At 33.7% G+C, this 26564-nt stretch overlaps 1 protein-coding gene and 1 long non-coding RNA gene across 3 annotated transcripts; one reads left to right on the top strand and one right to left on the bottom strand.

Moving 5' to 3' along the window:
* The first annotated feature begins 3174 nt into the window (after positions 1-3174).
* LOC143065142 (uncharacterized) lies at positions 3175-10712 on the top strand. The gene is made up of 2 exons (XR_012975406.1): positions 3175-3331; positions 10033-10712. It is a non-coding gene; the product is annotated as an uncharacterized LOC143065142 (long non-coding RNA).
* Positions 10713-21579: 10867 nt separating this feature from the next.
* On the bottom strand, positions 21580-26564 carry LOC143065131 (cryptic protein-like). 2 transcript variants are annotated; one of them, XR_012975405.1, is made up of 6 exons: positions 26459-26564; positions 26212-26255; positions 24101-24209; positions 23585-23733; positions 22529-22975; positions 21580-22423 (listed from the first exon to the last, which is right to left on the bottom strand). XR_012975405.1 is itself a non-coding variant. In XM_076238505.1 (5 exons), the coding sequence occupies exons 1-5, from the start codon at positions 26479-26481 to the stop codon at positions 22746-22748; spliced, it is 555 nt and encodes a 184-aa protein (XP_076094620.1). In that variant the 5' UTR covers positions 26482-26564; the 3' UTR covers positions 21581-22745. The 2 variants fall into 2 exon arrangements, 1 of the variants encoding a protein (XP_076094620.1); XM_076238505.1 differs by having other exon boundaries at positions 21581-22975.

Raw genomic sequence — 26564 nt, 5'->3', positions numbered from 1 at the left:
AATTGAAGATGTGACTTTAACATAAAGAATGATGATTGATCAGCCCAAATTACCGAGGTTTAACTGTAAGATCACACAATCTTATCAGATGGGGTTAACATGGTTCACGAATCAAGAAAATAACTATTTGCGCACAAGGAAAGACTAATTGAGGGTATTCCCTCACCTTGGTCTCGTATTTTCCAGCATGTAAAACGTGCAATATACTAAGGCAAGTGTTTAGGGGACGAGCTTGGAATTGGCTCTTATGCTACCCGGTTCAGGCGCTATGGATGGCAAAGGGACAAAGACGATCACTTTTAAATAACTCTTTCTAAGGCCTCATCATTTTGTCAGAAGCTTGTACATTATGGATGTACTGGGGAATGCGGTTCAATGCCAAAAAATGCTACATCCTAAGCATCAGAAACAAAAGCCATAAAATCTACAGTTTTAATGGACACATACTACAACAAGTCAAGCATAACCCGAAACTAGGCCTACAAATTTCGGAAGACCTCAAATGGACCATCCACATATTAAACATGGCAAAGAAAGCAAATTCAACACTAGGCTTTCAAAGAAGAAACTTGAAATACTGCCCACAAGATTGCAAAAATCAGCTTACATCTAGCCCGTCAGATCAACGATGGAATATGGAGCCATAGTACGGGACCCCTACACGGTAACAAACATGAATAAGCTACAAAGGATACAACGTCAAGGGGCAAGATTTATCACCATAGATTACAAGTCAAAAGAGGACGGTTGTGTCTCCAATATGCTTGCCCAACTGGAACTGCAAGACCTCAAGATAATTGCAAGACGAACAAGCTAGAAGTTGATATTTATGTACGAAGTGGTTTAGGGGCTGATTCCCGCTATTGAACCAGACGAATTTCTCAAAAAAAACACGTCCTAAGAAAAACATAACTGCCAAGAAGTTCGAAGAATAGAGAGGGTCAAATCTGCTCTTACGCCTCGTCAATAAATCGGCGGCGCTCTCTCAAACCGTCATATTAAAGCCAGAATTGGTTTCGTCAAAGTATTCATACAGATACAGATACAGATGTCACGGTCGTTTTAAATGTGGAAAATCGGGTCTCCCGTGCACTGCTTTGTATGCACGTGGTGGTGACTGTGAATAAACATGTATTTTAAGCCAAATAGTAGTAATGTTTAAGTACTTTAGTAATTTTGTTTTGTTTTAATCAATCTATATAAAACTTTTAATCAAAGATATGGATTGAGGACTCATTTCTTGAAATTTACGCCATATTGGTTTTTTTTTTACCGGAAGTGTTATTTAAAAATTTACTACAGAATAAAATTAGTGGTTTTGAGGATAACTAGAAGCCAAAAGTTTAATGACAAGCAAAAAAAAAAACAACAACAAAAAACATTTTCTTTACATTTTGAAAAAAGTTGAATATTAAAATAGAAAATTGATATTTCTACGTCCGCCATTTTGGATATTACCGGAAGTAAGGTTTTTAAAGAGATATGTCTTATACATTGTATCCATGAGAAGCGCAAAAGAAATGTTCCTGCACAATGTAATGATAGTAGCAATACAATAAAACACATTTCAACTACCCTCCCTAAATATAAGTTTATTCTAGTAATTTGTCCACCATGTTGGATTTTACCGGAAGTAGGGTTTTTGAAGACATCTTATCTATATCATATATTCAAAAATAGTATATAACAAAGGTAAGTACCAAATATTATGTTAGTAGCATGATATTAGCACCTTTTCACATACTAGCCTTCGATATTGGGCTGATTTAAGTATGATGTCCGCCATTTTGGATTTTACCGGAAGTGAGTTATTTTTTTCAAATGCCTCCCTATCTGAAATAAAAGAGTAATAGTTGAGGAAGGTATATGCCAAACTTCATGCTTGTAGCAGGATGTGCACAATTCGTCTGAAATATGCTTGTAGCCGCCGGACTATTTGCACATCATCAAGTTATGAGTGGTCCGAGTTTACTCTGACGTCCAACGGCTGTTTTGCCAGACAATCTGGGGCCGTGGGATTTGCCAGACAAGCTCGGGCCGTCCCACGGCCCAGCTTGTCTGGCAAAACAGCCGTTGGACGTCAGAGTAATCTCGGACTAGTATGTAGGTGCTGCTGGAATAATGCTCCTTGCCGGAGAAATTGTCTTTAAATGGCAATGCTGACTTGTTTTGATTTGTGAAACTATAATAGATAGAGCCGGAGAACACAGAACAAAAATCAACTAAAGGAAATCTTCACCAAGGATTTGTATAGTATACTTACTATACAAATCCTTGTCTTCAATGAAAACACAAACATAACGATTGAAACAAAAATGAAACTAATAATCAAAATCGGCATGCGTCTGACAGAAGAGCGATGCAGACTCATAGAAACCTTTATTTTTTTAAATCGAACTTTGGAATTGTGTTCAAATCCTAAACACAAGAAAATGTATTCAAAACACGCTGTACTCGGCCGTGAAGTATTCAAATAGCTATTCTTTTTTTTTTTTTTTTTTTTTTTTTTTATTTTAAACAAGTATGTCGAGCCAGGAAGACAAGCTGTTGTCAAATAATGGACTTCTTTTTGTAACTTTAAGTTAACGAGTGGTAATTTAAATGTAAAGAGAAGGACAAAGATCAAATTAAGTGAATGTCTGTCATTACAGGCAATCCATGAAATTTGAAAAAGGCAGGACAGGAGTTTTGAGTAAAAAAAAAAAGGCAGGATGAGCAACTTGGCAAAAAAAAGGCAGGTTGACAATTTATGTAAAAAATGTCAGGATAAACTAAGAAGACCGAAAAGTGTGAAAAATAAAAATGCAGAACAGAGATTACAACTAAAAAAAAAATGCAGGACAAAATGGTAGCTCCCTAACGTTACTTAAACTAATCCTGAGATTAACTAAGATTAAAAAAAAAGGCAGGAACGAAAAGGGTGAAAAATAAAAAGGCAGGACAGAGATTACAACTAAAAAAAATGCAGGACAAAATTTGTCATCCCCCCCCCCCCGCCCCCCCCCCCCCCCATAAAAATCAAATAGTAGCTCCCTAACGTTGCTTAAGATTCTCCTGAGAAAAGAATATTTATCGGTTGAAGCGTTTTTGAATTGAAACAGAAAGTAGATTTACAAGTAATCTCTATACTTTGAATCATGAAATACTATACATTTTTAATGCGCAAAATCTATTAATATCTATCATATATGTCCATACAAAGCTCGTCTAACTAGAAGGAAGAATAAGCAGAATGCCTGGGACAGGACGTAGATATGGATTTTTCAGATGTACGAACTGTAGAGCACAATGGGAAAGTGCCTATGTGTTTTGTGTTCAGTGGAGTGATAGTGTAAGTAAAATTCATAAGTTGATAAAAGGTAGCTCTACCGGACATTTTTTTTTCAAACTACAAATAGAATAGTTTGGTCGAGTTTTGAAAATGATAATTTTCATTTACGAATTTTTACAATTCACCTCTGTGGACATCCGTTAACCATGACCAATAGGTTAATTAACTCAATCAATTTATTGAAATCAAAGTGTGACCAGAGTTATTTTTACGATGTGTACAATGGATTATAGAACGTATTTAATGCCGCTAAATATGGAACCACCATCACGATTGTTATTCAAAGGCTGACACAGAGCAGTTAACTTACACAGAGGTTTATAAAGATACCAAACTAATAATTTAGTTCAACAGACTAAGAGTTTGGTTTTCGTTTATATCAGTGGCACTCGAATAAAAACATAATGAAGTCAAATCAGTTACAACAGATCAAACAAGTTCTTCTCTGACGGATGTCATGTTTTTCACAGAATGTTTATGAGTTGTTTTTTTTACAGTAAATCCATTTGATGCTTACAGATTGATATGTTAGTTAAGGAAACTTCTGTTTTTGACTGTTAACATAACCTTGCATGAATACTACAGAATTTCCGTGTTTTGTTTTTGGTCACATTGCCTTACATGATTACAGAGGCGGATTAATGTCCCCTCCTTTTGTGTGGGAAAAATTTGGTTGATTATAGAGAGAATTGTTGAACCATGATTGCAGCGATTCCCCTCTTAGGCAGTCAGTGGGCCCCAGTCATGACGATTTCTGGATCCGCCACTAGATGATATGCTGTTTCTAATTGTGTAGAATGCGCGGAGTTTGCCGGTTTTATCCAACTGCTTCTACTTTTGATTTATATACGGGAATTGTACCATAGCAATATTAAGGATAATATCCAGAGAGAGAGAAGTGTTCTGTTTTTATCCCGGCATTCTTACCAAATATTGAGTTGATTATTGGTTTTCATTGTGTTATAAAAAGTAAAATGTCTTATCTCGGTTTCGACATACTTCGTATACGTGACACATATAGAAAATTATTTGTGGATAAACTGCTTATTATACGTACACTGGCATTAAAGAGATAATCGTAACTGGAATTACGATTATCCCAATATGGCGAAGGCAGATATAGGTAAAATCTTTACAGTTATTTTTCTCAAATGTAGCATGTTTGTGTCAATAGTTACTCAGCTGCAAGGTATTTCTATACCATTACATCATATTTGAATCGTAACGGTGGACTAGAATTGTCGAAGCGCTTTGAAAATTGCCGTTGAAAAATTCAGATGATAATCGTAACTCTATAGAATTTTTCTTGTTTGATAATCGTAATTTCTGTATCGGATAATAGTAACTGAAACATAATAAATTTGTCTTTCAGCATTTCAATAGTATTTTGTGTTTTAAAATGCAAATGTCCAGTTAATTGATGACATTAACGAAAATAAAAATAAATGAAGAAACTTACAGCTTAATATCTAAGACAAATTTATGTAAGTTATATATCCCGATTTATGAGCGTTTTTCAACAAAACCGTGATTGCTTGTCCCAGCCACTTTAAAAAAAATGTGTTTGATCTTTACAAGTGAGTTTTTGTGCAGTCAGTACATGGAAATAAATTTAACATTTTTAAGCAAAGAAACATACTATTTTTAGAGGGACTAATTAGCTATTGAATCCTGAATGATTCAAAATAACCAAAATAGCATGACCCTAGACGCCCTATTCAACATTCATTCTCAATGTTTGCAAGAGATATAATTATAAGGGTCTTACAAAAGAACTTATGCTTTTATAACGGCAGTTTCATTGTTGGAAAAAAAAAGCACATCATATGGACCAGAGTGATACCGTATTTTTGTTAATGTCCACTACGAAACGGTTCAAAACTCCTTCAGTATCTGGTTTTAAAATTATGAAAAAAATATCAGTGTACAACTAAGTACGTGCTTTGATGAATAAAATCATTCTTGTTACTATTGCAATATAGGGATTGTGGGGGGAAAATATAACATGTAAAAATGTCCACTACAAAACGGTCACCTACGAAACAAGTATTGGAGATTTGGTATTTTTCAATTATATTCGTGCAAAACATATAACAAGGGTTAGTTTCATGTAATTTTCAGTATCTTATCAACATAGAATAGGATCAAACTGTCTCTGGCGAATACTAAACGTTATTCATACTTCATTTTGGCATATTAGGGTATGGGCTAGACTTGAATCAGCAGTGGCTTCCCGGGAGGGGGGGAGAGAAATAGCACATATAGCCATCTGTAATTAATGATTTAAAACAATATTTTCTACAGTTACTATAAAATTGAGAAAGGAAATGGGGAATGTGTCAAAGCGACAACAACCCGACCATAGAGCAGACAACAGCAGAAGGCCACCAATAGGCCTTCAATGTAGCGAGAAATTCCCGCACCCGTAGGCGTCCTTCAGCTGGACCCTTAAAATTATGTATACTAGTACAGTGATAATGGACGTCATAACTGAACTCCAAATTATACACAAGAAACTAAAATTTAAAAAAAATATAAGACTAACAAAGGCCTGAGGCTCCTGACTTGGGACAGGCGCAAACTTGCGGCGGGGTTAAACATGTTTTTTGAGATCTCAACCCTACCCCTATACCTCTAGCCAATGTAGAAAAGTAAACGCATAACAATACGCACATTAAAATTCTGTTCAAGAGAAGTCCGTGTCCGAAGTCAGAAGATGTAACAAAAGAAAATAAATAAAATGACAATAATACATAAATAACAACAGACTACTAGCAGTTAACTGACATGCCAGCTCCAGACCTCAATTAAACTGATTGAAAGATTATGTCTTCATCATATGAATATCAGGCACAATCCTGCCCGTTAGGGGTTTAGTATCATACTTTCATAAAATATATGAGAAAAACACCACCCGTTTCATGCCAAAAACTGTTTTTTTTTAAATAAATGTGTTTAGTTCCGATGCAAAGACCCTATAAGTGAATCAATATTAAAACCAAAGTATGCAATCTTTAATGACCTTAAAACAGTATCGTAACTATATCCCTTCTTAATAAAACTGTTTAAAGGCTTTGTAAGCTTTTGAGATGAATACTGACATTTCTGTGCTTTGTAAAGAATATTACCATTAAAGATTGGATGTGAAATACCTGAACTTATAAGATGTCTGCATGTTGAATTATATTTATGAATTATTTCCTTATACCGATGATAAAATTTAGTAAATGTTTTGACTAGTTTGTGATATCGAAAACCCTGGTGTAACAATTTTTCAGTAATACATAAATTTCTCTTGCTAAAATCGAGTACGTTGTTACATACACGAGCGAATCGTACAAGTTGAAATATATAAACACGATTTTGCTCTAGGAAACCGATAAATTTATCCACATTGCACCATTATGATCCTTAAATGTCAGTTGTATTTTAAAAGACAAATGTATCAACTAGGTAATGAGCATCAGTTAACATGCCAAGAAATCCTCGCTAAAAATTCCGGTCGACCTCCTACGGCAGTCATTAGTAGCTAAAGATTTGATTTCATTCAAGAAATTAATTTATGACCTTCATGTACGTATCGCTTAGAACACGGCCATATACCAAAGGGAGTTGCTATTTGTCCGGCTAGCCGGACGAATAGTACCAGGACTATTTGTCCGGCCAATACAATGCGCATGTCACTATGTGGTGTGCGTGTAATATTATCTTCAGCAGCACCAGGGGGTAGCAAATGTTTGTAATCTTTTTTTATACACCAAATGGTCAATATTAATCATCCATGTAATTTGCTCTATGGGGTGTTTGCAGAATTTCAACGGAGGCAATTTCTTGGCATGCGATCTTGTCTGCATTGATTCAACTTAAAACTATTGTCTCATCGGTTGTCAGGTGGAATTTTCGAAAATTCATAAACATTAAAAAAAATTCTAATTAAATATTTCGTGGAAGGGCAGACTAGATTTTTTTAGTGGTTGAAGACTATACACCCTAGTTATCACACACAAAAAATTATAATTTTTCGAAGATATGCATTTTCATCATCCAACTTGAAAGACTGTCGTCAAGTACTTTTAGTAAAAACAATAGCTATTCGAACACACCTACTCTGTTTTTGTGATTCATTAGATAGGTATTTCACTTGACCCATATATTTCATCTTTTAGTACTGTGATTTTTTTCTGTTATAAAGTCAACCCGTAGCTTTGATATTTAAAAAATGATAGAATCTGAAGCGAGACGATATATGAAATATTCTTGCTTTGTACGATATCAAGACAAAATATTCAACTCAAACACACCCTAACATAAAAAGGTGCACCCCATTTTCTCTTTTCGATACTATTGTTACCCATTTTTTAGATTTTTTTCTTGAGTCACATAATAGAAGGGCAGACACGAAAATTATTGAACTAATAGACTCATATGTTTTCCGTCTGTGGTAAAAAAATAAATAAAAATTGGAGGTTATGCATTTTTTACATCCAACTTGAAAGATACCCATGTCGTCGACTTCATATCTAATTGTTCTGCTTAACTATGTACTAGATAAATTGAAAACTTATGCAAATGGTGTTTTTAAAATAAAACACTTCGTAATTGAGAAGAAAATTATAATTTTGTTTGTTTCTATTAACTTAAAAAAATCACTATAGTAAACATTAAAGTACACATTTATCGCCTTCTCTAACAAAGAGCCTCGATTCTTTTGTTCTATTTCAACCGGGTCTCCGACTGGAAAGGGCAGTGGTCATTCTTAGTATTAGCTTTATTTAAAGTAAGTTCAACAGGATAATTTCTTTAGTATACATACTGAAGTCGTCATTATTGAGAGCCAATATATCATCCAAATATCTAAAAGTATTGTTAAATTTTTGTATCAAATGTTGTTTCGATGGTATTTTTCTAATTTTAGTCATAAATTGTAACTCACAACAATACAACAACAGGTCCGCAATAAGTGGTGCACAGTAAGTCCCCATTGGAATTCTAATAACTTGACGATATACGGAATCTCCGAAGCGAATAAAGATGTTATCAAGTACAAATTCAAGCGCATATATGGTATCAAAGCATGTCCAATTGACATGGTTCTTTTGTTTATTGCTACTTAAAAGAGTTTGAACACATGTACTCGCAATCTGACTTTTTAAATGCCCAGTTAGTTAGGGATGTGGATTTTTTCTTAATAAGAATATGAGACAAAGTGGTATATAGGGTAGAAAAATCAAAACTTTGAACAGATTCAAAATCACCAATATATACACTCCAAAATTAATTAATTACACTAATTTCAAAGGCCTTATTTGAACAATTTATTATCAGGTTTTTTATTGTACCAATTGTACTAGTAAGTAGAATAGACAATTTAGTAGTGGAACAATGGCTTGAAGAAGAAATAAATCTATATTTGTAAGGTTTTTTGTGTAGCTTCGGAAGCAAGTACATAGTTGGTTTTTATGCCCCACCTACGATAGTAGAGTGCATTACGTTTTCTGGTCTGTGCCTCCGTTCGTCCGTCCGTCCGTCTGTGCCTCCGTTCGTCCGTCCGTCCGTCTGTGCCTCCGTTCGTCCGTCCGGTTAAAGTTTTTGGTCGAGGTAGTTTTTGATGAAGCTGAAGTCCAATCAACTTGAAACTTAATACACATGTTCCCCATGATATGATCTTTCTAATTTTAATGCCAAATTATAGTTTTCCACAATTTCATGGTCCACTGAACATAGAAAATGATAGTGCAAAGTTCAGGTTAAAGTTTGTGGTCAAGGTAGTTTTTGATGGAAGTTAAAGTTACATCAACTTGAAACTTAGTACACATGTTCCCTATGATATGATCTTTCTAATTTGTATTCCAAATTAAAGTTTTGACCCCAATTTCACGGTCCACTGAACATAGAAAATGATAGTGGGAGTGGGGCATCCGTGTACTATGGACACATTCTTGTTACACTATGTTTTTATTCAGGATAAATCAATGTTTTTTAACAGTCTTAATCACAAATCTGATGTAGGATGACACATGCGTTTCGCCCGACAATTATTGCCATATATCATAACTTTCTTTAAAATTGCCTCTTCGCTCATTCCCATATTTTGTGACATTCCTAGTTCTTGGTGTTTTCTGTATTTCAAAAATAGTTCGTGTTTTCCCCATTTCCAAATTTCTCGAAGCTTGTTCAACCATCCAATTTTATGATATAATAGTATGTAGCTGTTTTCATTAGAACTAATAATAATATGTGCACAAAAAAGAAATGTCATAAGATGTTGAAACGTTATTAATTCATCACCATAATTTCATCATGTGCTATCATATATACGTTTTTAGTGTCAATATTAATAAAACACTATCCAGTTACGATTATCTTCTCATTTTTTAATACCATAATTACGATTATCTTTTTTCCGAGTTACGATTATCATCCCGAATTTTTCAACGGCAATTTTCAAAGCGCTTAGACAATTCCAGTACACCGTTACGATTCAAATATGATGTAATGGTATAGAAAAACATTGCAGCTCAGTAACTATTGACAAAAACATACTACATTTGAAAAAAATAAAGGTAAAGATGTTACCTACATCTGCCGTCGCCATATTTGGATAATCGTAATTCCAGTTACGATTATCTCTTTAATACCAGTGACGTATGTGAACAGTAAATCTAAATCAAGTGGGTTAATTTACATTCATTTAATTCCAGGAATACTACGAACAAGATTGCAAAAAATGCAATACAGCCTGTAGCCCTTACAAAGTTGAAAAGCTGAAATGCTCCAAGTGTGGTCAGAGCGACTGTATTTGTTCCCGGGCGGAAAAAGCACAACGCCATACTGATCCAAACAAGCCCCACCGCAGTGATCTTTGTCATAAATGTCAGAGTGGAAGCCCTTGCATGGACTAAAATGGAACTTTATAATTTCCTTTTCTGGATACGTAGTTTGACATTTGGAGAAGATGGTTGAAAAGGAATGATTTTACGTGAACTTGTTTTATAGCTTATCTTTTTGAGTTTGTAATTTATTCTTGAAATTTAAGTTTGTCTGTTAGCTAGGTGAATCATTACTTCTTCATTGCCTAATGTAAATACCTATTAATCAGTCTTTTATTTATGTATAACCTCATATATATAAGAATATCGAAAACAGAGATTTTTATATGATTGGTGTCATGGTGTATTCTATACACCCAGCGAATAAGCAAACGTAACTTCTATATCATGTGTACATGTATCATACGTCCTCAGTGTGTGTACACACGGAAATAAATATGCCGAAAGAAGCTGTATTCTTCGTTTTGAAGAACCTAACTCTTGTTATTATTGTGTTTTTGATTTTTTTGGTAATATTTATTTAAATTTATTTGATTAAATCATAGATTACACCTTTGTTGAATATTGTCTTTGCCTGATCATGCTAATACAATTGTAAATATTTTACTTACCAGGTCAGGTAACTAATACATATTTCATAAAAACTATAAAAGATATATAGATAATTAAAAGAAAAAAAAAGGACAACATGTACAAATAAGCCGACGACTCCTTAATCGAGTTATTGACCTTTAATGGTGATTTTTCTGATTGTTTGCGCGTTTGCCTAATCCTGAAAGGTAAAAGAGATAAAATAACTGAAACAAGCAAAATTGATCAACAAGATGATATCTACAAATAATTTATATGACCGAACAGCCGACTCTTGGGTCTTTTGCTGTTACCGTATAATCCATTTATTTATTTCCTTAGTCTATGACAAAAAACACCAGAAGTATAAGATATCGAGTCATGGGATAACATTTTTTGCATAATGATTAAATCTTAGTAAATGTAATGTACGGAAGCCGATAAGGGCCATTCAAAAAAATAAATTATGTCGTAATTACGACATAGCATGTCGTAATTTCGACATAACATGTCGTTACAACGACATAGCTATGTCGTAATTTCGACATAACATGTCGTAATAACGACATACACTATGTCGTTTTAACGACATAGCGATGTCGTAATAACGACATCGCTATATATTTAATAGAATATGTATTATGATTGCCAAGAGACTAAATGACACAGAAATTAACAACTATAGGTCATCATAATGCCCCCAATAATTAGAAAAGCCCCCGCATAGTCAGCTATAAAAGAGGGACGGTCGAAAGATACCAGAGGGAGAGTCCCCGAAATGCTGTGTGGCAGACAGTGTTATTAATTAATTATTAGCTCCCTTGGTAAAACTCCAAATTTCATATTTAATGTATTTCATTGTTAAATAATTTACATGAAGCTTAATAAGTATATATTTGTTAATTGCATAGCTTTTGCTATTTGAATTCATTGGTTAAAGATATTTATTTATATTGTAAAGTTTAATTTTTGCATCTTCGCAAAATCTCTGGTACCTTCTTTGGTTACCTTCTGTAAGAAACTTATATATTTTATAGATCCAATTGAAGTCAAAATCCAAAACCAAGATGGCGGCCTACATATTGCGACCTCCACTACTTGTTCCTGACCCACGGCATCAAAATGTGTTAAAGCTCACCAAACGTCTTCGGGCACCGAGCCGACCGTGCGAGGGCTGTCTAGCCAGTCAAGGTCGTTAAACACCACCATATATATGAAGTCAAACAAAGTTCTGATCGCGAAAGGACTATATAGCCTGTCAAGGTCAATAAAAACTTCTACTTGTTTCAGTCCTACCAAGGCAAGCCAAGCTGTCCACCTCCCTGTAAATAAGCACAAACTACATTGTACATGGCTTCTTGTAATAGGGGGAACTGAAGTATTGATTGTTCTATATCTACTTTCAAACGGTGGGCACGATGTTCCTACAAGCCCTAGGATTTAAAACAAAATCTTCAAAATTTCATCCGCAAAACAAAATAAAAATGTTAGAAAACACGAACCAATATTAAAACAAAATCAATATATGTTTTAAATTATGTTTTTGCAGCTCTTCATCATTTAGTAAGTAATACCTAGTTTATTTGAGGATTAAAATAACAAATCTATGTGAAAAAAACGGATGTCCAACGTTACATTTATGAAAAACTGTTTTAACTCTTATGTAAAGTGATTTCTTATTCTCTGATCTTTTTGATTCTTGGCAGGAACAGCGACATGTGTCGGTTCTTTGTGGCGTTAAAGCCGTTATTTTGCCAAATTTCATTTGACTCGGTGGCTGCATATTAAGCTGGAATAAGAAAAATGTCCAACGACGTATTTCGTTAACTCAACGACTGAAAGTGAATTTTATAAGTAGATATAGCAGAAAATGAATAAAAAGAGTAAGACACTAATAATATCTAACAAAAGTACAAATATTTGCCTCATTGTTCGTGAGTTCAAATATTGCTGATTCAATAAAATCTTCTCTTCACAGTCGTTTTTCTAACGGTAGCCATTTTGTCCAAGTTGATATTTCATTTTCAAAGCAGTTAACGCGTATTTTTTATAATTGATCAAAACAAAAGTTAGATACACGACGAGTAAAAAAAATGCCAAGATTCTTTTCTTATTAACTACATATTTGGGTCTTCAAGGAATAAAATGATTCCACACATTACAAAACGGTAGCCAATTTGTCCAAACGTCTGAAAACGTCTAAAATCCGAAAGACGCTAATTTCCGACGTTACATGTGCTAAAGTTTCAATTAAATGTTCATGATAATTAACATCAAATCGTGTTATGAAATTTGGAATAAGAGGTTGATGATTGCTGCAGAAAAAAAGAATAGTGCATGTTGCTATAGACTCCGCCCGGGGACATAGGTTCGACACAGGTTAAATTTTGCAATTTTTATTAATCGTTTATAGCTTTTAACGATTTATTTAATAGAATGGGGAAATGGGGAAAAAATCAGATGATCTTCGTCCACTTTTTGCAAAGACAAATTGGAGACACCAAGACAGTCCTCTAAATGTAAAATGCGAATTGAAATTTATGTTGCGGAAGTACTCTGAAATAGACAGTAATGTGCAATCACCAATAATAAAAGACTTAATACCAGTTCACGAAATGTTTAATTCGCGATTTGTACTGTTCATGTTATAACTGTTGTGATGAAAGTAATTCCTGTACTATCGAAGCCGGAACTTTTCGTCAATATAAACTTGTGCATGAAATGGAGGTAATTGAAAGACGAATCCCAAACAGCGACGAAAACTGTTTCATCGAATTAATAAAAACCCGGGATTATATTAGCCGTTTTCGCGGACGATCCAGGAGTAGATTACTATATTTTAAAATGTATATCAGAAGTTGAACACTATAGATGACTTGTGAAATAATTCTCAAGCCAAGGTTCAAGTAATTGAAGGGGTGTATTTCGACAACTTGTGTGCCAGGGAAAACACAATTCTATTCAAATTTAAGGGTAAAAATGTCCGATTTACTTACAGATGATATGCACCTTGAAAGTTAAACATCCTATGAAAAAAGTTTTGTACATCTAAAAAAAAAATTTTTTATTGAAAAGCGTATACATGTACTTCCTCCCATCTTTCCTTCCTACATTACTTGCGACAGTTCAGCATTTTTTGTTGAAATAACTTAAAGGATAAACATTATTAAATCGAATCATTTCCACAACTTTAGGTAACTTGTGATAAAATGACATGACAAAACGAACAGAACCAGAATCAACCAACATATTAAAAACCGAATAAAACTTGCAAAAATTAATCTTAGTCAAAAACCCTCTTCGACGCCGCATTTTAAGTGTAATGTGGTGTTGTAGGAACATCGTGCCCAACGTTTGAAAGTAGAAATAGAGCAATCAATACTTCAATTCACCGTTATTACAAGAAGCCATGTAGTTTGCGCTTATTGATTGGGATGTGGAAAGCTTAGTTTGTCTTGGTAGGACTGAATGTCAGTCCACATGTAATTCCACATATTATTCTTCCAATAAATTAAAGTTTTTAATGTCTTTGACTGGCTATGTAGCCCCTCACGATATGTCGGAAGTTGAATGTACTTTAATGGGTTCTATAAAATATATAAGTTTCTCACAGAAGGAAACCAAAGAAGGTAACCAAAGATTTTGCGACGATGCAAATATTGAATTTTACAATATAAATAAATATCTTTAACCAATGGATTCAAATAGCAAAAGCTATGCAATTAACAAATATATACTTATTAAGCTTCATGTAAATTATTTAACAATGAAATACATTAAATATGAAATTTGGAGTTTTACCAAGGGAGCTAATAATTTATAAATAACACTGTCTGCCACACAGCATTTCGGGGACTCTCCCTCTGGTATCTTTCGTCCCTCTTTTATAGCTGACTATGCGGGGGCTTTTCTAATTATTGGGGGCATTATGATGACCTATAGTTGTTAATTTCTGTGTCATTTAGTGTCTTGGCAATCATAATACATATTCTTTTATATATATATGGCGATGTCGTTATTACGACATAGTGATGTCGTTATTACGACATAGTGATGTCGTTATTACGACATGTTATGTCGAAATTACGACATAGCGATGTCGTTATAACGACATGTTATGTCGAAATAACGACATCGCGATGTCGTAATAACGACATGTTATGTCGAAATAACGACATGTTATGTCGAAATTACGACATAATTTTTTTTTTGAATGGCCCTTATCGGCTTCCGTAGCAATCGTAACTACTCGGCCATTCTCGCTACGCAGTACAATTTTCGTGCAACCAGAAAGGCCGAGTTGTTCCGATTGCTTCCGTAGTAATGCCTATCACTATCAATGTAAGATTGTTACCCAACGATTAATACCATGACTGGTCTTCCGGGGGGTATTTCTGCCGGGGAGGTGTTTTTCAGTTTGGTAGTCTTGTTTTGAATGGAAAATACAATACATATAACACGCATGTGCATGTAGGCAGTAATAAAAATATCTATAAGATTACTTTAGACACTGTCAAATTTTATTCTTACGCAAAAGGATTTGAAAATACCAAAAATAAAATCTGAAAGCAATTACCTTAATTTGGGTTAGCAAGCCAGATTTGCGATACTGGAGAACTTCTGTAAAAGAAATTTCAACTAGTTTTAATTCCTGAAAAATAGCAGTCTGATTTGTCTTGTTTTTGTTTTTCGCACTTCTCTATAAACTGCATGAACGTTTGAAAGCATTCCGGGAGGACTTGGATGTACTTTAAAAGTGGAAGGTCTGTGTTATAATTAAGTTTAAAGTGTGTTTTCCCTCCTTAATGTGCATGAAATATTTGCAACTGGACGTTAATGAAACAACAATTTCTTTAGCTTTTTTATGCCCCACCTACGATAGTAGAGGGGCATTATGTTTTCTGGTCTGTGCCTCCGTTCGTCCGTTTGTCCGTTCGTCCGTTCGTTCGTTCGTCCGTTCGTTCGTCCCGCTTCAGGTTAAAGTTTTTGGTCGAGGTAGTTTTTGATGAAGTTGAAGTCCAATCAATTTGAAACTTAGTACACATGTTCCCTATGATATGATCTTTCTAATTTTAATGTCAAATTAAAGTATTGACCCCAATTTCATGGTCCACTGAACAAAGAAGAAGATAGTGTGAAGCTCAGGTTAAAGTTTTTGGTCAAGGTAGTTTTTGATGAAGTTGAAGTCCAATCAACTTGAAACTTAGTACACATGTTAACTAAGATATGATCTTTCTAATTTTAATGCCAAATTAAAGTATTGACCCCAATTTCACGGTCCAGTGAACATGTAAAATGATAGTGCGAGTGGGGCATCCGTGTACTATGGACACATTCTTGTTTTAAATATGAAATCATCATGGTAAATAAAAGCTCAATAAGTAATAGCGTTGTCCTTTATAAAAAGGGATTTATTATTTAATACGCAAATTAGACTTGCTACATGTCACTTCCTATAATGATTATGTTTTTTTTCAATTTTGCCCCTTTAATAATTTACTGCTATAACAAGGAGATTACCATTATACTGACATCTGCAGGAGTAGGCTGGTACAGTTATCAGTAAACATATAAATTAGTAAGAAATAAATAATAGAAAGTGAATTGTAGCAAGTCCATGCACAGATATGTGATACACATTGGATAATGAAAACGTACGTATGAGACAACAATCATCAACAAGACAAACAATTAAACTCTGTTGATCTTAACATGTTGAAAATCAATAAAATAGAGTCATCCGATGAATCAATATCAATAAATTAAAATTTAAAACCAAATCCACCTAAAATACACCCTTCTTAATTGAGGACAGTTTAAGATAGAAAATGAAAATGAAAGACGGAATGGTCCGGGAAAACAGTTATCGTTCTTTGATAGTGTGGACAGTGTGCTACTTGCAATTTTTTTTATACCCCCTTCCAAAATTATTTCTTTTAGAATTTCGGAAGATGTCAAAATATTTCAAGAACCACCTTAATATAAAATTGTCCATATTTTAGTTATTTAAAGCCAGTGAGGTTTTCTGTACTTTTGATATAATTTGTCCAAAAAGTTGTACAACACACTGTACAAATATTATTGAGAAAGCGCTTGTGGGATTTTTTGAATTTCCATTTTATGATATTGTCTTTAGGAAATGCACTACGAAATAACTGTGGTCTCGGACCTAATCATCTGGACAAGATTTCCGACTTGCGTGTTGTGACTTATGTTGTGTAAATCTATAAAATTTATTCAAAGAGGGAGAAAACAATGTATTTACTATTATTTTTAGTGTAACTTTACGTCGCTTAAAAATCTGTTGATAGAATTTAGTTTGTCGAGTTCTTATGGTGACAAGTTTTTCAGTTTCTTTTAGAACTAAAACATTATATTTGTCAAACAATATTTATCGATCGAAGCGTTTACTGGGATTTTAAGAATGAAACCGAAAGTAGATTTTCTGAAAAAAGACTGAACTTTGGATTATTTGTTTTTACGTATAATCTATTCCTATCTTATTTCCCCCAAAGGCATGCGCGTGAGGTATTGATAGGTTTTTATTAACACAATCCTCGCCTTACTAGAGGGAACAATAAGCAGAATGCGATTTTAAGATTGAGACCGAAATTAGATTTTCAGGAAAAAAAGCCTTAAACTTTGGATTTTTCGTTTTTACGTATGACATATGTATGATCTTCCGGGTTCCTATCTTATTTCACCACATGCATGTGATCTATTAATATGTGTATATTAACACAAACCTCGCCTAACTAGAAGAAAGAATTCGCAGAATGCCTAGGACAGAACGTAGATATGGATTTTTCCGATGTCCTATTTGTCGAGCACACTGGGAAAGTGCCTACGTTTTCTGCGTACAGGGAACTGACCGTGTAAGTAAAGTTCATACAGATAAAAGTTAGATATGTAAAAAAAAGATGTAAACACAAAAGATGAAATGTGTGAATTTTTCTAAAGTCCATGTATATCTAAGGAAGGATCGGATTCATGATTTGAGGTTAGTCCGTTAGTCCGTTTCTTTTCAGTGTTTTATTTTTCGATTTTAAGGGTTGCATGCCCTATTGAATTGTATCTAGATCTGTTTTCTCAAAAGTATCTATCAAGTTTGCTAACGGTCGAAATCTTGTTCAAAATAAATATTTTGAAACACTCGACTGTGGCCATTCATTCATTTAGCTATTCGACATCGGTAGGCATTGTTGGAAATATTAAGGAATTGCGTGCAACTGTACAAGTAAGAGGTTTAGCTAGCTAAAACAAAACAGGTTTAAGCCATCCTTTTCTACGTAATTTACGCACAACGAACCCACGACACATCTATGCAGCGCCATGACAAGAATTTTTGTTAAGTCATGGGTCATCTGTGATCTTCGTACGACAGTCGCACGATATTTTGAGCATCGTGGCACTGTCGTGTGTCGTGGGACAAAAATTAGACATGCACCTTTTTTGCTCTACGATTTTTGTCGTGTCACTGTCTTGTGGCTGTCGTGAGAGTGTCTTACCACAGCCGTGCGACTGTCGCGCGGTAAACACATTGTTGTGGGTACCAAAATAAACCATTTTAATATTTTACAATCGTACGATTGTCGTACGACAATCTCACGACTGTTGCAAGACAATCGTGATACAATCGCACGATTGTCTCACGAATACAAAATTGTATACGATGCTCGCACAACTTTGATTGTCTGTCGTACGACAGTTGTACGTTCGTCGTGCAACATATTTTCGTCCCTGACCCCCGTGACGTCTCAAGTAGTTTCCAAATCTGCATATGCCTCAGCTTGTGGTAGTGGGTCCTCTGTCTGGTCAACATCATCCACGTTTACTGCTACCACCTTTCTTTTGATAATTTTTCGGGGGCATCCTGGATTAAATTCGCTGAACAATTTATAATATAAACTAATACGAAAAACGTCGTTTACTTGGACTAGACTTATAATAACACTTAAAAATATTGAAAGCAAATGGCAAATGGCACGCAATAAATATGGCCTTCTTTATATACCAGTAGATCGGAGTCAAACGCGCGAGTGACCCACAACTGTTGTGTGACAGGCGTACGACAGTGACAAGACAGTAACACGCACTTTTCATGCCATGAAAACCTGAGAAATACACCCAAGCAACTCACGATTGTTGTACGACTGTCACACGACCAATCTAATTAAAAACCGATCTCTCATCGCTCCCGTTTTCCGATGTGTCGCGTGGGAGGCAATCTAATTAAAAACCGATCTCTTATCGCTCCCGTTTTCCGATATGTCGCGTGGGAGGCAATCTAATTAAAAACCGATCTCTCATCGCTCCCGTTTTCTGATATGTCGCGTGAATGTATTATTAGATTTCTGTTCGAAGGGCAATAACTCATTTTTTAAAAGGTTTGTAAATTTTAACGAAGCAATTCTGTGAGTATTGCATGGCAATACATAGTCTCCTACCTGTTATAAATTTCATTGTAATGGAACGAAATTCTAACTTGATCGATAACTTGCTATGCGCTTGCTATGGTGTAAACTACATAAAATAACACACAAATCTACTATTAAATTCTTCTAACAATTTACTAAAAAAAAAAATCCAAAATGTCATTTATAATACAGATTTATATCGGATAATATTGGCGTTTGTTCGTTAAAAAGTTACCATGAGCACTGACTTCTTTTCAAACCTATAGTTCTTTCGTTTTATAATTACTTAATTAATTACAGGTATATAGATATTGGATTTAAATCACAGAAATATCAAAACAAATCAAAGTACTGAAGTACTGAAATTCGGATGACCGCAATTTCTGGTGGATGATTTCAGGTACTTGTCTCAGAAAAAAATCTTATCTCTTTATCCGAAAGTAAGGTCAAGATACATAGATATTTTTTTCTGATACTAGTTCCTGTTTAGATGATGAATAACAGGAAAGTCTACCTTACCGTAATAATTGTTATATTGAAGTCATATAATCATTTGTTATTAGTATATAATGTGGTTTGTTGTTATTATATAATGATCATCTCTCGTGATATTCTTCCGCATTCCTGAACACAAATTTTCGGTATCTGATATATTTATACTATATACGTATTAGGGTGCGCTCAGCGAAGCATTTTATTTGCTTTTCAAACGGTAGAAAATTTCAAATCTTGTTACAGTTTCTCGTAATTCTTTAAGTACATGTATTATATATATGTGTGTACAAAATTAGCCATCTTTTATTATTTCTAAACGTTTTACCTTTTCAGGTATACTATAAACAGGATTGCAAAAAGTGTAAGAAAGCTTGTAACCCTTACCGACTTGAAAAGCTGATATGCTCGATTTGTGGTCAGAGCGATTGTAGTTGTTCGAAGGAGGAAAAGGAAGAACGTCATACTGATCCAAACAAACCTCACCGCAGTGATCTTTGTCATAAATGTCAGAGTGGACGCCCTTGCATGCGAAAATGAAACATTTTTCTTATTCAAACTATGGACTCTGCATGGATGTTCTTATAGAAGACATAAAAAAAACTTTGATGTTACTAAGATTTTGTAGATAAAATTCTTTGTTTTTGTTTTGTTTGTTTTGATTTTTTTGTTATTGGTATATTTTATATTGTTATAATTCAAATTAACAACATAACAAAAAGTAAGTTTAAGGGATGGGGGTATAAGATTTTCATTATGATTAGACGGCTAGCATATACAAATTACAGTTTTGAAAATGTATATTGTATGGACTAGAACATAAATACCAGCACCAAGTGTTAGCCCAATTACACATTACATTCAATTACATTGAAAGTTGTAATGCATTACACTTAATTACCATAACATTTTCAATTACCCCATCCCTTCTTACATCACCGTTCCATTTCCACGATAGATGAGTTGTTTGCGTGCCTGTTCCAACCTGGAGAAGCTAGTAGTTCATCGTATGTAGTTGGTTTATCCAAATTATGCATAAAAATATTTCAACTGAACGTTGAGCTTACAGCAATGTATAAATCAAATACTAATGACAGCCATCGTAAATCTGTGGCAAATTGTTTGTTATAGATAATACCGTTAGTTTTCTCAATTGAATTGTTTCATATTGTTCTTGTTGTTGCCTTTTTTTTTCTAATTGTAGAATGCTGTACATTTGCCTTTAATTCTTACATCTACTTTATTTGAACGTAGGTGGATAGTTGTCTCTTTGAAAATCATACCACATCTCCTTGTTTTTATAATGATGTATAATTTATTAGTTGCAATTGACTTTGAATTTAATTTCCGTATATATAACAGTGTATGGCTTTGATAAACGTCTGGTAGAGTAATGAGGTTTATATAAGAATAGCCTAAATATAACCTAATTGGGAAGAGTAACTGTGTTATCCTATTCCTCTATAATAATTGTAAAGTAACAGTAAACTTTTATGGTTCGTGTAGGAAGATTGCCATGATTTCTATCCGTTTAAAACTACTCGAAACACTGAGTTTTAATTCGATATAAGAAGATGTGGTATGAGTGCCAATGAGCATGTTGCAAGGCTAAATTAAATTGTACCCTCATTTTTAAGTGAAAGTTCAAATGTTCCAACATTCATCTGGATCTTCCTTGATACAAAACCTATACCTTTTGTATTTATGATTAGTTTGTTCTCTTCCCAAACATGAATGGAATATTCGCCACTGTACATAAATCCAAGATGAGCAATTAATCAATCAAATCGAAACAGAAAGTAGATTTTCAAAAAAACATATTCAATTACGTAATAACAATGTATTCTATATTATCCATACTGTATATGAAACCTGACAGCTATGCTTGAGTGACGCTCTTGTTAGCGAAACCTTTATCATTGCATATGAAGAAACAAAAACAATTATTTCATAAATTTACAAAAACTTGCTTTATTGATAATATGTATACTTTCTATTTCCATTTATTTTTCTTACTACAAGCGTCTGTTAAGTTCCTTTTTTTTATTACTAGTATAGCAATTATTATACAATTTTTTCCTCTCAACATGCGTTTTAATCCCTTCTATACTATGACTTTTACTCTATTTCTATACATTTCTGTACAATGCCGTCTCCAAGTCCACTTCTGTTTATACTAACAGCTTTATAAACCAGATTTCAGACACGGTTTCTAGTTTTGTATTGGATTTCGCTCAGGCGAAATGTTCGTTTCATGTATTAGAGTTGTACTTCATAAGAAAGCTCGTTGGTTTCCGAACGTCTATGCCCTTTGTATAGTATGTCACAATTCGTCACGAGAGAGCGTCATAGCTTCTGGGTCCTCTATGTAGTATGTATTAGCATACTGAGAAATCATTCGCGCTTCTGGATTATGTGTATAGTACGTTAGTAGTACCGCGAGAAAGCACCGAGCTTCTAGGCCCTCTTTATAGAACGTTATGGTACTTTACGAAAATATCCAAGCTTCTTGTTCCTTTGCTTTGCATTTTATAGTACTTCACGAAAAAACATTCGAGCTTCTTAGTCCTTTGCTTTGTATGTTAAAGTATATTCTTCACGAGAAAGCACTCGAGCTTATTGGACCTATGTGTAGATGTTATAGATCTTCACGAGAAAGCACCCGAGCTTCTTGGACCTCTGTGTAGTATGTTATGGATCTTCACGAGAAAGTACCCGAGCTTCTTGGACATCTTTGTAGTATGTTATAGTACTTCACGAGAAAGCACCCGAGCTTCTTGGACCTCTGTGTAGATGTTATAGATCTTCACGAGAAAGTACCCGAGCTTCTAGGACCTCTGTGTAGTATGTTATAGATCTTCACGAGAAAGTACCCGAGCTTCTAGGACCTCTGTGTAGTATGTTATAGATCTTCACGAGAAAGCACCCGAGCTTCTAGGACCTCTGTGTAGTATGTTATAGTACTTCACGAGAAAGCACTCGATCTTCTTGGACCTCTGTGAGAATGTTATAGTACTTCACGAGAAAGCACCCGAGCTTCTTGGTCCTCTGTGTAGTATGTTACAGTATTTTGTTTCATCAGTATTGTCGTTTCAAGCATTCTTTTCATTTGAGAATGAAGGTTGCGACGAAGACTGAAATCCAAGTTAGGAGATAACTAAAATGGACGCCGATAGACGAGTTGCGGTCATCTTCATAGTAATAATCTTCTATATTGTAATCTCCTACGTTTCTTAAATCTTGATAGTCTCTATCGTTGCTAAGAATTTTGATGTCCTTGGCCGTTAATGGGTCTTTAGTTGTAGCCGTATCGTCCAGTAATTCATTTTCGTAGTCTGTAAACACAAAAAAGTGAGAGATTCAAGCCTTTGGTTTCATCAAAAATTATATATATTTTGCATAATTATAATCTAAAATTATATATATAGAGAACAGTTCCGAAACACATAAATGCAATCACAATTAATGTTAGGTTGCTATACCCAAGGACATATAGTCAGATCTTCCGAGAGTATTTTTGCCGAGATTTCGGTGTTTTTCAGCTTGATAGTCTTGTTTTGTAAGGGGAAAATACCATATATATTACACTTGGGTGCATGTAGGCAGTAGCAAAAATAGCTATCTGATTTCTATAGACCCGGTCAAAGTTTTTTCATACGCAACATATCCTTTAGTAAAATCATAAAGTAAATTATTTCTGTGAAAGAAATACCAACTTCTTTTGATTCCGGAAAAATAGCAGTATGTGGGTTGTTTTCGTCACGTTTTTTTCTTGTACTGTTTACAATACATCGTGAAAATTTTAAAGATTTCCGTTAGGGTTTGGATAAACGTGAAAGGTATTTTTTATATTAAAGTTTACAGTGTGTTTTTCTCTCCTTAATTTGCATGAAATATTTGTAACTGGACGATAAGAAAACATCAATAATGAATTAAATACTCACCACATTCATCGTAAATCCGTGGTATACACGACATCTTTCCATCAAAACATTTACAAAGATTACAGTCAGCTTTAATCCATGATCCATGGAGAATTTGTCCACAAGGTTTAAACTCTATCTTGTGCTCACAATGTCGACCAAAATGATTCCTAAAAAATAAGCGGAGTTAAGAATGATTGGTTCAAATATAAGTAAAATAGAAAATATGACATGAAACATGAACGTTACAAAACTTTTGATATTGCGGGGAAAAAAATAAACATGACGGTGGTAACTTTTTTGGAATATTTTATTTACACATTGTATCGTTTGTTGACGGGTTGGTTTTAAAAATGATATATAGGTTTTTTTCTTCTAATTGCTATGTAAAATATAGACAGAGTTCTAGGATTTTAAGAGCAGCAGTAAATTGTTCTGATTTTAATTCAAACTGTAACCCGGATGATTTGAATATTTCAGATTATTTCGGAAAAGAAAGTGTAAATGCGCTCATATATATTAACGAAAAATACTTACTTCTTACAGACACAGAAAGATCCAAGAATACAAATTCCTTTGTTTTGGCAGCATTCAGGCTTCAGAATAGTGTTTTTCTCTTTTGATCCAGCTTGTATAGTTTTCATATCTAAAATGAAAGTATAAAAACTATAGAAAAAATACTACCACAGCATTAATTAACAGTACAGTTTGGGTATGATTTTTTACGGTACATTTTGCCTATAAATTTTTAAAATAAAGATTCACATGTAATTCGGTAATTGAAACAAACTTGATCTAAGACGGGTTGGATTATATCTATAGTCCAATCAATTATGTAGTTTAGACCCCAGTTGATATTGATGCTCATCGATTTATTAAAAAAATGAAGGATTTTTAAATTTAAGCAATGATTTTCGTAGTCGTATTTCTATATGACAAATCTGCTTTGACTTCTTTATTTTATATCTTGGAGTTCAGTATATTTTTGTGATTTTACTTTTTTCTTATGTGCAGCTGAGCTCAAGTGTAGAGAATACATCGTTAAGCCTGGAACATATATATTATCAATTTTATACTGAAAATTCTATCAGATTCATTTCTCGTTAGATATACTGTTCCCAGGACAATCACCTGTCGTGAGCACTGACGGTATGCTACTTTTACACAAAAGCAAAATGGCGGTAGTAATACTAATGTTTGAAATAAAATTAAAAATAATAAAAAAAATAATGGATTGTGACAGTAGCTTTTCTTTTTATCCGAAACTACACATCTAAATTTAGGGTTTAAGAAAAACCGGAATTCTATACTTATGAAGTGTACGGTATTTCTGACATTTGTTTAAATTTGAGAAGGACATGCCAAACGTTATTATCCGTTTTATATCTGTGGATTCAATGATATTACTTAATCTGAAATCTATTTGTTTACACAAACATTAAGGATAAAGATTTAAAAGACAATATTGATAAATATAAAAACCCAAAATTAAATTAAATATTTCTTCTTGTATAGTAACGTAAAAATGAATTGAATTTACAGGAGAGTACAGAGTATTAATTTAAAGCATTGTCTAGCATTTTGATTGATAATGACAATTTCCCATTTTTATGGCACGGAAAAAAATATTCGACCGAAATTCCGAGAGGTATAAATAAACTTTTTTAATATTAAATTATTTTGCAATTGATTTATTTATGTCTTTATTGTAATTTTCACACAACCTATGATTTCAGTATACTCATGCTATCAGATGCACCATTTAACATTTTAATCGCGAAGCGCAATATTTCAATTGAAAAATAACTTGTTTTTAATAACTTATAAGATCGTCATTAGATTGGAAATACTGTTGAATGAAACTTAGAGGCGTACTACATTTATAAAACAGCATGTTAACAACTTTTTCAAAAAGCCTTGAGGAATGGACACCCCCTTTTCTACTTTTTTACTTGATGGGAATACTAGTATGCATTCTATAAATTTCGATATCTTCACTACGAAGTATCTAATCTTAACAATTATTTTATCAGGTAATATCCATTCTCCATGAGTAATTGGGGAACACGCTGTACTCCAGACACGCTAATTTCCTACAAGTCGCAAACAAAAGCAAACTTCCCTATCAAAAGAATAATTTTGATGAAACATTATCGCCTAATCGAGGAGTGTTTCCTTTCCCTTCCCAAACAACACCTCGACTATTCTAGCAACCGTGCTTTCTTCAAAATTATCTTTAACAAAATGTTTGACATTGGTGATAAAAAGGGATTAATTTATTGGTAATAAAGATTATTAACTAGTGCGCTATAAACAAGGGTTTTTATTTGATTTGGGTGTTCGTTGGATTAATACGAATAAAGGATAATCCTTTGTACAATAAAAGTTAATCCGTTAACGAGAAAACGAGATAGGGTCCAACAATAGTCCTTAATTCTTACACACTTTGTAAAACCACAGTTTGTAAATTAACTATTTTAGCAAACTTTATGATTTATAGCTGTCACCTTTCAAAAATATTTCGACAAAAATATAAACAGAAGAATGTTTAAAGAAAGGACAATCTGTTTCGTTTCTAGACTTGTCTCCAAAAGGAGATTGCTAAGTATAAAAAATGTGAAAACCTAAAATTAATTTTAAATTCTTACCTGAAAATCCATACACCATTGAACATATAGAATATACCATGAACCTGTGAATAAAAAATTAAATAAACATAAATAATACGAAAAAAAAAAAAAAAATCTGAATTGAAAGGGGCAGTTTAAAATTAAGAAAAGAAATTAAATGCAATTTTGACGAAAAATTATTATAAAAATCAGATCATGTAAATAATTCAAACAATATGATATTTCAAAAATAGCACGAAATTCGTATTAGAATAAAAGTACTTACAAAGTTTTAATTGTTATTTCCATGTTAATGCACTTGCTATATTATTGTTTCAACTTTAGATTACTGTTAATTCCGAGTTGCGAATGATGTATATTCTTCACCACGT

The sequence above is a fragment of the Mytilus galloprovincialis genome, chromosome 1 (genome assembly GCF_965363235.1).
Source record: "Mytilus galloprovincialis chromosome 1, xbMytGall1.hap1.1, whole genome shotgun sequence".
Classification (NCBI taxonomy): Eukaryota; Metazoa; Mollusca; class Bivalvia; order Mytilida; family Mytilidae; genus Mytilus; species Mytilus galloprovincialis.
Note: the sequence above shows the minus strand (reverse complement) of the source record. Positions and strands in the feature narration are given on the sequence as shown.